At 40.2% G+C, this 15,295-nt stretch overlaps 1 protein-coding gene across 1 annotated transcript in view; it reads right to left on the reverse strand.

The window, feature by feature from the left end:
• Positions 1-5,469: 5,469 nt before the first annotated feature.
• RPA1 (replication protein A1) overlaps positions 5,470-15,295 on the reverse strand; it is a 44,305-nt gene continuing 34,479 nt past the window's right edge. The window contains exons 13-17 of the mRNA XM_033091604.1: positions 14,456-14,588; positions 12,299-12,475; positions 9,996-10,103; positions 7,920-8,006; positions 5,470-6,464 (exon numbers count right to left, since the gene is read on the reverse strand). Coding sequence (XP_032947495.1) covers positions 6,360-6,464; positions 7,920-8,006; positions 9,996-10,103; positions 12,299-12,475; positions 14,456-14,588 — 610 coding nt within the window. The 3' untranslated portion in view covers positions 5,470-6,359. The remainder of the gene's footprint in view (positions 6,465-7,919; positions 8,007-9,995; positions 10,104-12,298; positions 12,476-14,455; positions 14,589-15,295) is intronic.

Below are 15,295 nucleotides of genomic sequence, written 5' to 3' on the forward strand. Positions count from 1 at the left end.
GACTAGTAGTTTTATAGCTGGAGTTAGATCCGTACATGACCCAGCACCCCCACACACACACCAAGCAAAAATTGCACCCCTCATTCAGATGTTCCTGGCATCCTATAACTTGCCCAAAGCCAGATTTATTGCTCCCGCTGAAAAGTGTATCTTCTCTAAGCCTCACTTAAAAGCTACCACTTGGCAGAAGATCAAGTTAGAAGTGCAGGATAGCAGGTGATGGTGAGGGTAGGAGCGGGTGGGGAGGGCGGGGTGGAGCGCCGAGGTCTCCCAGCTCAATATTTAACCTAACTGGTAATTTGCTGTGACAATTATGCCACGAACGGAACATGACTACCATGCAAGAATGTTGCTCTCTAATTAAGAGGGCTCTGCTTTTCCTAACCGCCCGCACTTTAATAACACACACAAAATGAGACTTGGCTCCAGGAGCTAAAGGTTCTGTGAGGAGCCATGTGCGGTATGCAGCGGTGGCATGCGTACCCCCCCGGGAGTGATGCCGCCTGGGCAAGCCTGCTAACCCTTCAATTCTCCCTCAGACCAGAGGAGGCCATCCAGGCCTCTCACCACACCAGGCTCATCTGACTGACAGGTACCTTCCCTGAACGCCTGTGCGTGCCTCTACTGCAAAATCACACGGTTTCCCACAGCATCACTCTCCAACCAGGAAGGCTCGGCGTGGGTTTGATCCTTCAAGAGTACTTTAATAAGGGTTTTCGTAAAAATAAAAGTCCACGGAAACGCATCTTCCTCTTAAAGATAGAGAGGAAGACAGGAACAGGAATACACACACACACACACACACACACACACACCCTACCCGCTGACTGAAAGACAAAAGAATATTAAAATCATAGCTATAAAGGATGTTGCCATCTTCTAAATTGACTGCTAGATTCATGGGACGTGGCTAAGCAAGACAAACCGTTTTCTGCTTAATTAGTGGCTCCTTTATGGAAGGTTTGCTGCCTGGAGAGAACCCATTAGAGGAGGAGAGCTCATTTACAGAGATGCACCTTCTAGAGCTATTCGAATTTTAAATAAATAGTGGAGGAAGAAATTGGTGGTGGAGGTGGGAATAGGGGTGCTATGGAGGCAGAAAAGCTTCTACATGAGACGAGCTTTGCATTCCAAGCGGAGTGCTGGGGAGATCAGCTTTCCTAGGCAAACACAGAAGCCTCTAAAATTTTAGGCCAATAGAAATGACCTCTGTACCATGGCTGACTGAAGATATAAATAAACTTCAACATGAACAGCAGTGTCAACTGTGAGAGGAGAGATGAGAGTCAAATTGGGGCTTATTTTTTGAAAGTCTAGGTTGTTCTGACTCCATTTCAGGGAGGGCATTCATGAGCTCAAATTTGCTGCTCCCTGCAGTGAGCCCCCGCCCCCCCCTTACCAGGCACCAGCCCCTAGGTTACCTAACTATTGAAAGGAAGCTGCACCACACACGTTAAATATAGGCTGAGTTATCTACATTTTACAAGCACCAAGAGTGTTATCTGAGGAAGCTGTCACTTTTAATGACAGCACAATCTTCCAATTACCAACTGGGTAATACACTAGGGAGCAGGGGTGATTTTATAAGGATGGCTCACAATTATTAAAAGTTTACATGATTCCTTTTGAATTGGGTATAAATATTTCTCACAAGGCAGGTGGGATTGTTTTTCCCATGGTCTATATTGAAGGCTGAAAAAAATATTTTCTTGAAAGTTATGCATTTTGAGATTTCTCAATAGCTAAGTAGGGGATGCAAGGTGACAGCCATTTATTTAAGAGCCTGGCAAAGCTGGAAGGCTGTAAAAATGGCCAGGTGGTTGGTTCAAAGTCTCAAGTAGACCTACAAGTCACTGGCAAGTCACAAACTCCTAGGACAAACCCAATGCAAGAGTTAGGGGTCTGGTAATAGAGAATACAACTAAGTCCTCGTATGCCATTCATGGTCAAACATTCACACCAGGAAACCAGTTTCCTTTGGTACCGTCTACCTAACTTCCATGGTATCTACACAGCTTCATCTCTCAGTGGTAACTATAGATTTTCAGGTGTTGCACATTCTTCCATTTAGATCAGGTACCCCTCGATCTACATAAAGGCTACAATTTGTGTGTGTCTTAACCTTTTCACTGCGTTGATTTCAAGTTTGTTCTCCAAAATGTGTCAAAAATCCACAGAAAATAATTACAATAATTATATTTTTAAGTAAATACAGTGAAGGTGCTATATTTTATTAAAATAAATGCTTAAAGTATAAAAATTCCCTAGTTATTCATTCTTGAAAAACACAAAAATATAGAAAAATGTACATCTGCTTTCCTAAACTGCCTTTCTGGAACACTGAGCTCGTGGGGTAAAGTCGAACGCCGCAGTCAGCGGCATGGAAATATCATTCGACTATAGACGAACGTCGCAACGAAAATGTTAAATCACCCAACTCTTTGTGAAATGTTTCCTGATGATTCCAGTCTCCGGTGATCTCTTCATTTACTAAATTTTAATTTGACTTGTGATTTTACTACTTAGCTCCGAGCCTTGCTCCAAACAGACCAGTTCTTGGGGACAAGGTATCGTGATTTAAAAATCACCTAGAAAGAGGGTAGAACAGGTCATCAATGAAGACAAATGCTACACACCTGAAACTAATTAAAAAGACAAGCGCTATATACTTTTCTCAACGACTTAACTAACCACTATCACAAATTTAAAGATTTAATAATCGTTAATAGATTTAGATAAAGAACCAGGTTGACTTCTAAAGCAAATCAAATGTGTTCTCAAGAAGCCATTTCTGCCACACTAGCAGAAAACAAGAGTGTTCAGGCTTTTTCGTGTGTGGTAGGTGGGATGAACCACTCATGGCTCTAAAGCCTTTTTTTCCCATCTCCTCCTCACATTAGCCTACCTGCTTTTGCTCCAGAGGATTCTAGGGCCTGCTCAAATTACCTGCGAGCCCCTGATGGTGTGTATAGGATTACAGGGGTCATCACTAAACTAAAGCAAAGGAAAGCTATCAGAGAATCTAAGAGAACAAGAGGGCATACATTTTCACAGTGCCACAAAGAATGCATGCTTGGCCCCATTAAAAGCTGAGCTTAGGATAACAATTAGAAAGTAGAAGCATCCAGCAAAAGTGAATTGGCTCAATACATTTACACATCCATATAGCCAAATGCCAATTAAAATTAGGCAGATCTATTTTTATTGAAATAGAAAAGATGTCCATGCTAGCAGAAAAGTATACATAGTATAATTCCATTTTTTATTGAAACTATAGTTACATGCATAGAAAAAAGCAGTCAGCTACACAAGTGGGTCTTGCTGACTGGTGGGACATGGGTCATTTGTTTTCTTATCTGCAGGTTACTTTTCTACAACGGACATGGATTACTCATAGAAGAAATAATTAATGATCCAAAGAGTCCCCATTCCTTTCCTTTTTTTTTTTTAACAGGCATCAATAATACTTAACATCAGCTTAATAATAAAATATACTCACTCAGTAAAAGTGTTTATACAGCCAGAACTCTACCAAGAGAGTGGACTATAAATCTAAGAGCTAACAAACCACATAAAAAGATGGTGGTAGGGGTGAGGGTAGGGAAGAAATCCTCTCTTTGAGATAAGGAAACAATCAATTTACTGGGGGAGTAGTGGCCTTCTAACAAGTGAAGAGAAGGAAAGGAGACCGAACAACCTGTTTCGTTTTCTATAAATAAAACCTTGGAAGGCGTAACGCCAAAGAAACACAAGTCAATATAAACCTTTATGTACTGGGCTGCCAAAGTTCACTTTTAGACAGTATATTAATTATGTAGTCAATAACCATGGGTTTCATTAGTGTATTAAATACCACGATCAATATTATTTATCCTTTTTGAAGACAGGCCACTTGGGGGGAGGGAAAATGGGGGAGGGGGGAAGTTTTGACCCTGCAGTTCAAAAAAGTCAGAACAGCACACTAGAGATTCGCAAGGCTTTAACGGAAAGCATAGAACACTAAAAGTATGGACAGAAATCAGATGATTATCCCCCCTTTTTTTTTCTTGCCTCCTTCACAATGAGACTGGAGGGAATCCAAGAACCATTTAAAATAAAGGCGAAATGATTAGATTTTTCTCCTAATTGCTTACTGCTGCTGTCATGGTGGACACAAAATAAACATTGATCCCGAAGTGAAAGATGAGAAATAGAACAACATGAACAGCCTTTTTGAGGTACGCTATACTATATCCAAGAGAATTCTAAGAACTATGGGCCAGAATCTATTTAGGCAATCCTCAGGGACCTAAATCTCTTCAAAGCATAACAGTGGAGCCAATTTCTGAGGCCGCTCTACTGGTGATCCAATTTTTAGTAGGGAAATCTGCTAAACACCCTCCCTAGAGGGAGCCATCCTCTATCAGAACATCCCTTCCTGCTCCCTCGTGGATTTCTAATCACATCCATGTGGATGTGCTGGTTCCAGCACATGGTCGTCGAGAACGTACGGTGACTGGTACAATCCCTTGAGACGAGCGCGTCACAGTAACACTGCTACTCAGTTTTCCTCGTGGAGTAGACACAGACAGACGTGTGGGGAGAGAGGGACCGCTGGGAGTGGTAGATATAAAAGACTGGTGACTGGACTGGAAGGTAGGTGACCACTTCCAACCCACCATTTGTCAATCCAGAGTAGTGTCTGAGGACTGTAATTTCCTAGTCAGTGCTTTACGAGTATAAGCAAGGTCAGACAGAAAAGAACTTCCACAAAAATCGGTGAGGCCTTAGCCCACTGACCATCTTCTGGGATTCGAACGTGTCCAATTAGTGGGCCTGAGAAAAAGATCCTCTATGTCTCTTCTGAGCAGTGGGAGCCATCCTGCCTAGAGCCGGCTGGTTCCTCCCAAAAGAAGGCGGCTCAGGATGAAACGGACAGGAGATCGTGACTCTACAGCTCCACAGAGGGCTTCCACATGCCGCACTTCCACAAATCAAAACCCAGGTCCTACCGCTGTCGGCTGCCTACAACGCTGCCTGGGTACTTGGAGAAGATGTGCAGCAAATGCCAAGCGGTGGGTTGCAGCAACCGGATAGATAATGAATGTGATTAGGAACACTCAGAACAAGCATGCTCTTGCTGACTGAAAAGCCCAGTAGTATAATTACTGTTTTCTTACCAGCTCACTGTCTGCACACATTTCAAAGCCTGCTTGGTGTGAAACTGCTGTGTAAACATCAATAAAATCCCAATGTGCCAGATCATCAGCATTCTTGGGCACAGTGGCTTTTTGTTTTTAGTGTTTTCATTCTTTTAAAGATGCATTTCAGAGTTGCAAATATTAGGAAGAATGATCTCCGTGCCTGGGACTAATCTCCGAGTTTGTAGTGAGTTAACATCTCCCCCAAGTGAGTATTTATTATGAAGGCTAATTAATTGGTTTCCAGTTACAAGAACCCTCTGCATTCAAAGAAAGTAGGATCCACAAGCAAAGAATAAACTGTTTATTAAGACAAAGCAAGGGAAACAAAAGGCTTCTTCCTTCAAAATCCCTCCTACTTAACTTTAATCAGGAAATGAATCACAAACACAAGGAATATATACAGGTAGAGTAAGTATACATTCACCAACCAAAATGCAACATTAATTGAAGTGAAAACTAAAGCAATGCTTTGTAGTTGCCTGGAAGTCCCTAGGGGACAGCAAGTCAATGCTTATCAGCCTTCCTCAGAAGAGACAATTTTGATTAATATCAGACCCATCTGACTTGGTCTATTAAACCCTGAAGGAAGGATAGTCTTCAGATATGAAAGATATGTCTTTGATTAATCATTCTCCCCTATTGCCATTCCAAGCATGAACAACTATGTGGCACCTCTAGAAAGAGAGCCTTTGAACTCTAGGAAGACTCGCTTACTAAAATACCAGGTTCCGCACAACCACTTCTCAGCTCTCTCTCCTGAGAAGGAACCCAAGTTGTGAAGGTGTCACCACTGGAGAAGCAGAAACCCTACTTACATAATTTATTTTACTGTCTGCAGATTTAGGGTCAATTACTTGTGACATAATTCCTGCTTGAAGATAATGACATCTTAATAAAACTGACAAAAGCCTGAGGACAGAGGGAGTGACTGGTACTACACTACCCGCCGGCTAAGCCCTTCGGTCTGACTGCGTATACCACAGCCATCTGAGTATACTCTCCTTCGCTTACCAAGGGGTTCCAAGATGCACATACGAGAGGAAACTGCTTAGTCCACCATAAAGCGGCACTAGGCACCGTGTAGCTAATGTGAAATTGTCACACAGGGGGTGAGAAGAAATCAGTTTCATTTCAGTTCTTTATTTGCCAACATCTGCCCAATCACCACTGCTCTTCTCACATTACTGCGTTTCTCCTGATGCCCATGATCAACCTTTTGCCATATTCTCTGTAGTCCACAGGCTTCACGTCCATCACAGTGGCCTTAATTCGCGACTCATCCTTTGAGAAGAGAAAAGCAGTTTTGTGAAAACCTGTGCATGAAGCAGTGGTGACAACCTCCCATTGCTTCAATGATCCCAGCAGGAGAAAACACAAACACATGCTGGATTCAGAGTTCAGAAATTCTAATAAAGGAACAATTACAAGTGAGAGCCAAGTGCAGAATTTCTGGCACTGGGACAGTGGACAGAAGCCTCCTGCAACACAGGCCCCTTGCATCCTTTCCTCGTGCTCCCAAATACTCAGAAACCTAGAATCCAAATGGGGGAGTGACCTTCAAGGGCTTATAAAGTTCAATTTATTCTCTTTACAGAGGGAAAAATAGGAACCCAGAGAAGATAAGGGACTTGCCTAAAGCCACACAGCTAGTTTTGAAAGCTGGGTGTGGTGTGAAAGAAAAGGCCGCTGTGGCAGAGGAGAAAGACCTGGTTTGGGTCCCATCTCAGCTCTGCAAGAGGCGACCTCTCTGCCATACCATGTCCTTTCCCTGTCCATTCCACAAGGGGACTGAATGGACTTATAAATCCCTGACTCCACCCTATTCACTTAATGCTTTATAAAAACAAACACGTCTATCACCAGGTATGAAGATTAAGGTCTAATAACAAAACAGAACGAGTTAACGCTGAAACAAGTAGAGATTTTCTCAGAATTCTCCCTTCTCACTCATTCATTAAGACTGAATAGTATCTTTGGAGGCAGAATGGGGTGATGCCCAGAAAGACTGCAGAGTCTAGCTCTGGAGCTCATACACTTGAGCATGCACAATAATTACTCAACACAGTCATATTTCTAAGCATAGTTAAGCAAAGCTCTGAACTTGGACTGCCTGGGTTGGAATCTTAGCTCTGCCACTTGCTAGCATATGGCTTTAGGCAATTACTTATTCTCTGGATGGCAATATTTTGCCTTGGTGAAATTGGGATAACAATAGTTCCTACATATAGGATTTCTGTCAGGATCAAGTGAGATGATTTATGAAAAGCAAAGGGTGCAGAACGGTATCTGGCAGATTAGTAAGTGTTCAATAAATACTGTTTTATAATGACTATACAATTAAATGATGTTGTAGGCAATTTAATTCAAGTTAATTTTAACTACATGTGGTCTTTGTTTCATATTCTGACTTTAGAACCCAAACCTCGGGGAACACGTGAGTCTATTAGACACATTATCAGCCTCTGTCAGTACATGAACTGAAAAGCTATGTAGCATTTTTCCCTCCCCCGAGATGCCCGACCATGGACAAGACACTTAACCTCTAAGTCCATTTCCTCATCTGAAAACGAGGATAATAATGGTATCTCAGTGATGGGAAGATTCAGTAATACATGCAGGATGCTTAGCATTGGGTCTGGAAGCAATAAACTGACAGCTACTACTGTCATTTTTTGTGGGTGACACACTGCAGTTTCCCACTGCTAACCCTTCTGCAGCCCGGGTGACCTTACTTACATTGTAGGTCTCCAGTTTGACCCTGATCCTGAATATGAAAGATCGAAAGTTGGCATTCTGGAAAATTTCCTCAAATGCTTGCTCATTCTGCAAAAAGAAATATAAAACTTTAGGCTTGACTGCTACTGAACCATTTCAAAATATCTATTAGACTTTAAAAAAGACTTTGAAAAAAAAAATCTCTCTGAGAAAATTATCACCCCAGTGGTTTGAAATACTCAGGAATGACTACAGGTGATATTTCATTACATAAAACTGTTTAAGTAGAATTTTATTAAAAATTAAAATACTCCAGCCAGAGCAGTCAAATTTATAGAGACATAAAGTAAAATAGTGGTTGACAGGGATGGGGGTGGTGGGAAAAGGGCATTAGTGTTTAATGGGTATAGAGTTTCAATTTGGGGAGATGAGAAAGTTCTGGAGATGGATGGTGGTGATGGTTGTACAACAATGTGAATGTATTAATGTCACTGAACTTACACTTAAAAATGGTTAAAATAAATTTTATGTTATGACTATTTTACCACAATAAAAAATTTGAAACACTTCCAGGAAACACATTTCTAAACTTCAAAAGTTTGTGATGAAACAGATCTGAGACCCAGAATCTTCACTGTAAATTAAGAATTATAAAAACCACTCAGAAAAAAGTTCACGTTGCCATATACATGATTTCAGTCTCACTATTTACAACCATTAATTTGGTGAGCAGGTGAAGAAGACAGGTAAAGTGGACAAGGTTAGGGCAAGTTAAAAAACCAGTCCTCTTCCTCTTTCTCTCACCCCTCAAATACTACTTGATTAAACTTCTTTGTTAAAACAAAGCCTGGTAAATAAAACGGGATTAGAGAAAGCATTTATATAAATATGCAAAAAATGAATTTATAGTAACTTTATATAATTCATATCGGCTAAGTGTTATCTTTGCAAGCCACATGGAACATGAAAATGGCTGTTACATAAAATTCTGTGTAAAGGTTACTTTACACACACAAAACAAGTCCTCTGGGCTTTCAGATATGTAAATAAAACAATGTGTTAAACCTTCAGAAAATTATATCAGCTGCCATTATTCTTCCAAGATTAGGGAAAGCATGGAGCGCATACTCCAAGAATATCATGGTTCCTGAGGGAAGAATTTCTGTACGTCCTCATTTACCAACAGTAAAAACAGTCACATGTAATAAAGTCATAGGAAAAAAAAAAACCTGAAAAGGCTGACTCAAGCCTTAGAATCTGATATGAAAATAGAGGACCAGGCAAAACAGACAAAATATACCATCGTACTTTAAAGTCAATTCCAGTTATTTCTATAAAATGCCTTGTTAGGATTATTTCCAGAGATCTCACAGACAACTTAAAAAAGAAATGGGGACAGAGGTTACAGAACTGCAGACAGAAAAGAGTAAGAAAAACAAGCCAAAACAAATGTCAAATCCCCTCTTTGACTTTCATAAGTATTCTAAACAATTTGGAGGAAACGGCGGGAAAATAATCTTTAGATAGATGTCAATTTGGGTGGCCAGAAAATACAGCTTCTGTACACATTTTGAGCAACTATCTTCCCTAAATTTAGCATAAGTAGCAATTTATTCCCGGCATTAAATAAACCTAAAATGTAAAAAAACAATTTATAAAAATGAAATGGATAAAGTTAATTTGTGAAAGTTACTTCATAAGAATTGCATCTGACCCCTGAAATAGCAAGTACCTTATATGTGAATTTAAATCAGGATTTGGTTCAATTTTTCCGGGAATGTGTTTATTATGTTTAAAAGGCACACTTATACTTCATATTATTTCAGAAGATACCTTCCGTATCAGTCATCGCAGGCACACCAACTTTGGTGCGCTCACAGTAATAGGAGAAACAGTGCTGTTTTTAAGGCACTTTTATCTACATTACTTCATTGTTAGCATAAGATAGACAAAGTTAGACAAAATCAGATGAGCACCTGAAATAATCATCAGACTGAGAAACTACATACAACACCCAAAAGAAACAAACCAAAAAATATTAAAGAGCAGTGTTACAGCACAAGAACTATTACAGTAATAATAAAAGATATGGCCGACCTTCTCTTTTAACTCCCCAAGGTAAGTGGTGCTTTGTCCGAGGATAGCCTCCGCAGATTCCTGGAAACAAGTGACCCACTGATTCTCTTGAAAATCAGCAATGTTTACCTAAAACACATAACTCTGTATTATTTCAGCAAAGAAATTATAAAAGGATGATACACTCAGGACATGGGGTGATTAACTTTTTCCACTCATTAAAATAAACGCCAGGGAAAAAACTATTACCACCATATATATTCTTTCCAAAGAATGTGAAAAGTATCATAGAAAAAAAGTTTAAAATGTAAGTCTGGATCACAGCAGGAACACGATGTGAATTCAGATCTCAATGGAGATATAGCCCAACTAAACTTTTCTTCAGATACAGGATCCAGGCATACCAGACTCAGTTTCTATCCAATGGCCTTTGGACTAGAGGTTTGAACTAGCCTCCAACGAGTCAGGGCAGGTTCTCTGCATTTTAAATTGTGCACCCTTCAGTCAGTAAGAGGAGCTCCATGGGATGGCTCTCAGTCACTGCTGAGCATCCCAGACGATTTAAAAGCCTGAGCCAAGGCCTTTCAGCTGGCCACCAAATTTACCTAGCACAGAAATGAGCAATCAACTGTCTCCAACTGGATCACGGTATAAAATTAAACAGGTGAGTCAAGGAAGAAAGTGGATCACAAAGAATTCAGTTACGTAAAAGTAAAAGGTTTAGTAGAAATAAGAGGTTTTTTTAAAAAAGGTATCATTGTGATGGTTTGACATATTCACTTTGCATATACATGGGGCTTTAATGTACAAAGTTATGATGAAAAATAAGGGGATGAGAGAAGTTAAAACACTCACAAAGGTAAGGGAACATATTGCATACTGGGGCTCACACCTACAGTTCACCCCATGTTATCCTCCTAGAGGCAAAGGGAACCCCTTTCCAGGTCAAGAACAGCAATGGCAGACACACAGATGTCACATGAAATCAGTGTGCCGGAGATTCCATTTAGAAGTTTAACAGTAAGGTTGATGAAATCAACTACCTGAAACAACGTTCTTCATTTCAGTTCATGAAGTTTATAGTTTACAGAAAATAAGAAGCTTAAATATATAACTTTCCTGCTGAACTAACATTTTAAGGGGCAATTAGAATGTAGAAAGGGTAAGTGGAATCCTTAACTTTTTTTTAATCTAAAGAGATTATAAAAAAGTTTTTCCTATTATAGGAGTATTCAACTGCAGGAAAATAAATAGAAAATGCAGAAAAATATATAGAAAATAAATCAACCAGCAACAACCATTACCAACAGTCCGGTATTCATCCCCCTACTTGGTTTTTTGTCTGTATATATACCTCAAGACTATATAAAACATACCATTTTAAATTTGCTATTTTCAATTAATAAAGCCTGAACATTTATTTGTGTCATTTAGTCGTCTTCATTAACAATGGTTTTCAAATATTTTAACTGTGGAAACTATCAAACAGCAAATTCTAATGCCTTGATGGTACTCCATCCTACAGATATTCAGTAAAGGAGTTAACCAGTAGAATATTAAGCACATTTAAGTTTTACCCAAGTTTTCAAAATAAACAACAGGGTAATAGACACCTTCATAGAGACGTAACATCTCTGATTATTTCTTTACAAGAAATGCCCTCCAAATGTTCACTGTGTCAGAAAATATAAATATTGTTAAGGCTCCTGATATATTACCGCCAAATCACCATCTAGAAAAATATGAGAGTGCCTGTTTTCTTGTACCTTTATTATCATTTAATATGGTAACTTTTTAAAAAATGTACACCCTTTACCTTAAAGGTTTTCAAAGCCTTTAAAGAAGCAAGTCTTACAAATGCAAAACAGCCACAATCCCACATCAGCATGCAGTCCCATTCCTCTGAAGTCAGCTCTATTGAGGCTAGGGGAACAGATTAGCCACAAGAAAAATAACTACATATAGGCATCAACTGTATAATTACTGCTCTCCAGAAATGCCATTTCAAATTAATTTATCTTCATAACCGTTACCAGGCAAGTGCCACCAATGCTGTAACTGTACTACACGCACAGCAGACTGAAATCCGCTGGGTATCTAAATGCAACTTTCTGGTATGAAAAAAAGCCTTTAGAAGGAGCAACCAAACTGCTATTCAATTGGAAGGCCCCTTGCTTTCATATTTATGGAACAATAATGAGCTCTTTAGCACTTACTCATCGGCCGGCTTGGCTTCCTATCACGAGCAATCTTTTCTACGCAGTGCCCGGCCCTCGGCAGGGACTCAAACACCACAGCGGTTCGCATCTACCCATTCTACTTACTGACAGGATCATGCGGTACTTGAAACTGGGAAATTCACGGTCACACTTCTCACAGCGGTACAATCCATTCTGTTGATCAATCACTTTCTTATTGCAGTCCTGAGTTGGGCAGGCCTGATACATACAGTTCTCTTTGCGAAGATACACCACTGTGGCCACAGAGCTGAAATAGTCCGCCTTCAGGAGAAAAGAGCACCAGGCCTGCGTCAGGACTGGACTGAGAGGCAGCCCCAAGCGTGCCCTTACGTAAAATTGGTGAGTGCTGATGTATTCTAACCACAGTAAGTCACTCTATAGTTTTAGAAATCACTCGTGCTAATCACAAAACCCATGAAGGTAATAAACCAAGTTCTAAAGCTTATTATTCCTTAAGAGTTAATTCTAAATTCGACTAAATTAATTAAAGCTGAGAAAGAGTATATGAAAGAGAAAGACTTCAAGTGATAAAGACTTGTTCCTCCTGTTCCTCTGACCCTCCGAAGGTAACAGATGTAGGAAACACAGAGCAATGCAGTAAAATTGAATGCAGCTACGTTCAACCATCCTCCTACATTAAAAGCAATAGCAGTGTTTATCTTTATCTAGGCCAGGGGCCAGCAGACTTTTTCTGTAAAAAGCCAAACAGTAAATACTTCAGGCATTACAAGCCATTCGGTCACAGTCTCTGTTGGAGCTACTCAACTCTGCTGCTTGGGACAAAGCACCCAGATAATACGGAAATAACAACAAGTGGCTCTGTTCCAACAAAACGTTATTCACAACAGGCAGCAGGTTGGATTTGGCCTGTGGGCTGGTTTGTCAAGCCCTGGTCTAAATCATTGAATTCAGCAGGATGCAAAAATAACTGACTGAGGGTATTCAGAGTGGAGAAATCACGTAAGTAAATGCAACAAAGACTAAAGGCACGTGCTGGGGCTTTGTTATTGGTCTTTGTTTTGCTTTAATTCTCCTAGAAAGCATATGGGGTGGATGCTTTTTGGGGGTGAACAGTTCCCTCTTGGTATACCCTGAATTCAGAGCCAGGTTACTTCTAGGGCTTCCCGATGTTTCAGACCAAAAGAGGCAAAATAATCGTGGGGATGTGTAAAGAGCTTGGATGAGTCCTCAATCCAGAGGGTTCTACAGAAAATAAGTCTCCCAGGAGAACGCCCAAAGAGTTTCTCTGTATTTCCAGGTAAGGTTCAGATGCAAAGCATGACTTGCAAGTTTGGGTGCAAACAGGTACCCTCTAGGCCTGATTTCTTATTCCATACTGTCTACCTTTAGATCTAAGAGAGACGCTGGGTGACAAGAGAACCTGAAGACTGGTTGTTCCTATGACAGGACAACACACATCTGTCCAACGCGTAGCTCCCAAGGAGCTGTATAACAGCATTATAAGTTGCAGCTGATGACAATGATGGATGAGGGAGTACAGCAAAACGAGACAGTAAGGAATAAAAACCATATTATATAATATGAAAATAATAGAACAGGAATTGCTGTTTTGGGGAACCATAAAAGAGAAATAAATAATTTAAATATTAAACTGCTGACAGAATACAGGTTCAGATCAAGATGGGCGGGTCATTAAATACAAACATTGAAAGGGAAGCTGCAACGGAAGTCAAATGCCAGCGCCAATTCTTGTCAGAGAACACTGGCAACTCTCAGCCCAGGAGGGGTTAATATTCTACCGCTGGCGAAAGTACCTGTGAACTGCCTGATGTCTGACACTGGGCCTGCCTAATGCTCGGTGTGAGATATATATATATCTCCTCAAAAAGCTCTGTCTTCTTGGTATGGGGGCATTTCAATCCGTAGGAACAATCACAGAAAAGAAATATAGACCCGAAGGCAGTTTATATTATCATACACAGCTGGGTTAGGACCACTTTGTTAAGATCCCTTTAAGAACTAAACAACTCTCTAAGTCAGAGTTCTTAACATTTTTCTGCCTCCACGTACCTGAGGGACACAACATACTCCTATCAGGAAACACGACTCCTCATCCTGGTAGTAATTCCCACCCAGCACGCCATGCTCTGGTCAGAGCCCCGGTTAAGAATCACAGCTTTGAATTAATGTCTGACAGCTTGTACCAGAAATCAAGTTTGAAAATGCATCCTTTTGCACACTTTACGTGTGTCTGTGAAAAACGTTAGGAATGTAGGCTACCTTGTCACCTTGGCCGAGGTTCTCTGATTTAACCTCATACAAAGTTTTCCAGTTGGTGTTGCCCCCTGCTAGTCCTCCACTCTTCAGATCTGAGATGGAAACAGCATCTAAGTTTTGTCCTTCTGAGTCAAACCTGAGAAATAAACGAAGAATGACGGGCACTTTATATACTTATTGAATATGCTACTTACTTCTTTAGACCAGATACAGGCAGGCTATCCGCCCTCACCCAACTTTCATAGGTCACGTGGGCTGCAGTTAGTGTCTTCATTGTACCCTAACCCTACGGAAGAAACTCAATAACCCCTTTTTATCTCAATTGCTTTGATGCCCCCCAGTGGTCAAGAAAGACAGTACCACAGAACCTTCTCTGAAATTAGCCTTGCTAACACTGACCCAAGGGTCTCAGGCCCCTAGGCCTAAAAACAGTAACCTAGAGAGTCAACAACAGTAGAGCAGTAATGTAGAGCTCTGGTATAGTTCTTTGGGCTACTGATGCTCATACTCCATAAGCAGCGGCATTTTTATCATCACTGAAATGTATCAGTATAGGAAGTGACATTCGACATAACAGAGTGGCAAAAAAAAAATGTTCCCATGGTGAGAGATCTTTTAAAGCCCAAAAGCTTATATAACCCAAAGTAATTTATTAGAAGGTATTATCTATTTTCTTGTAGATTTAGCTTTTTAGTAAGATTTTTTTTGTAGATTTACCTTTTTAGTGAGATTTTCGTGTAGATTTTCCTTCTTTGTATTTTATGCCAATATTAAATTTAATTTGTACTAAATTGTTATTAAAATTGATTATACTTCTATCACATATCAGCCAATATGAAGGAA

The sequence above is a fragment of the Rhinolophus ferrumequinum genome, chromosome 21, assembly GCF_004115265.2.
Source record: "Rhinolophus ferrumequinum isolate MPI-CBG mRhiFer1 chromosome 21, mRhiFer1_v1.p, whole genome shotgun sequence".
Taxonomy (NCBI): Eukaryota; Metazoa; Chordata; class Mammalia; order Chiroptera; family Rhinolophidae; genus Rhinolophus; species Rhinolophus ferrumequinum.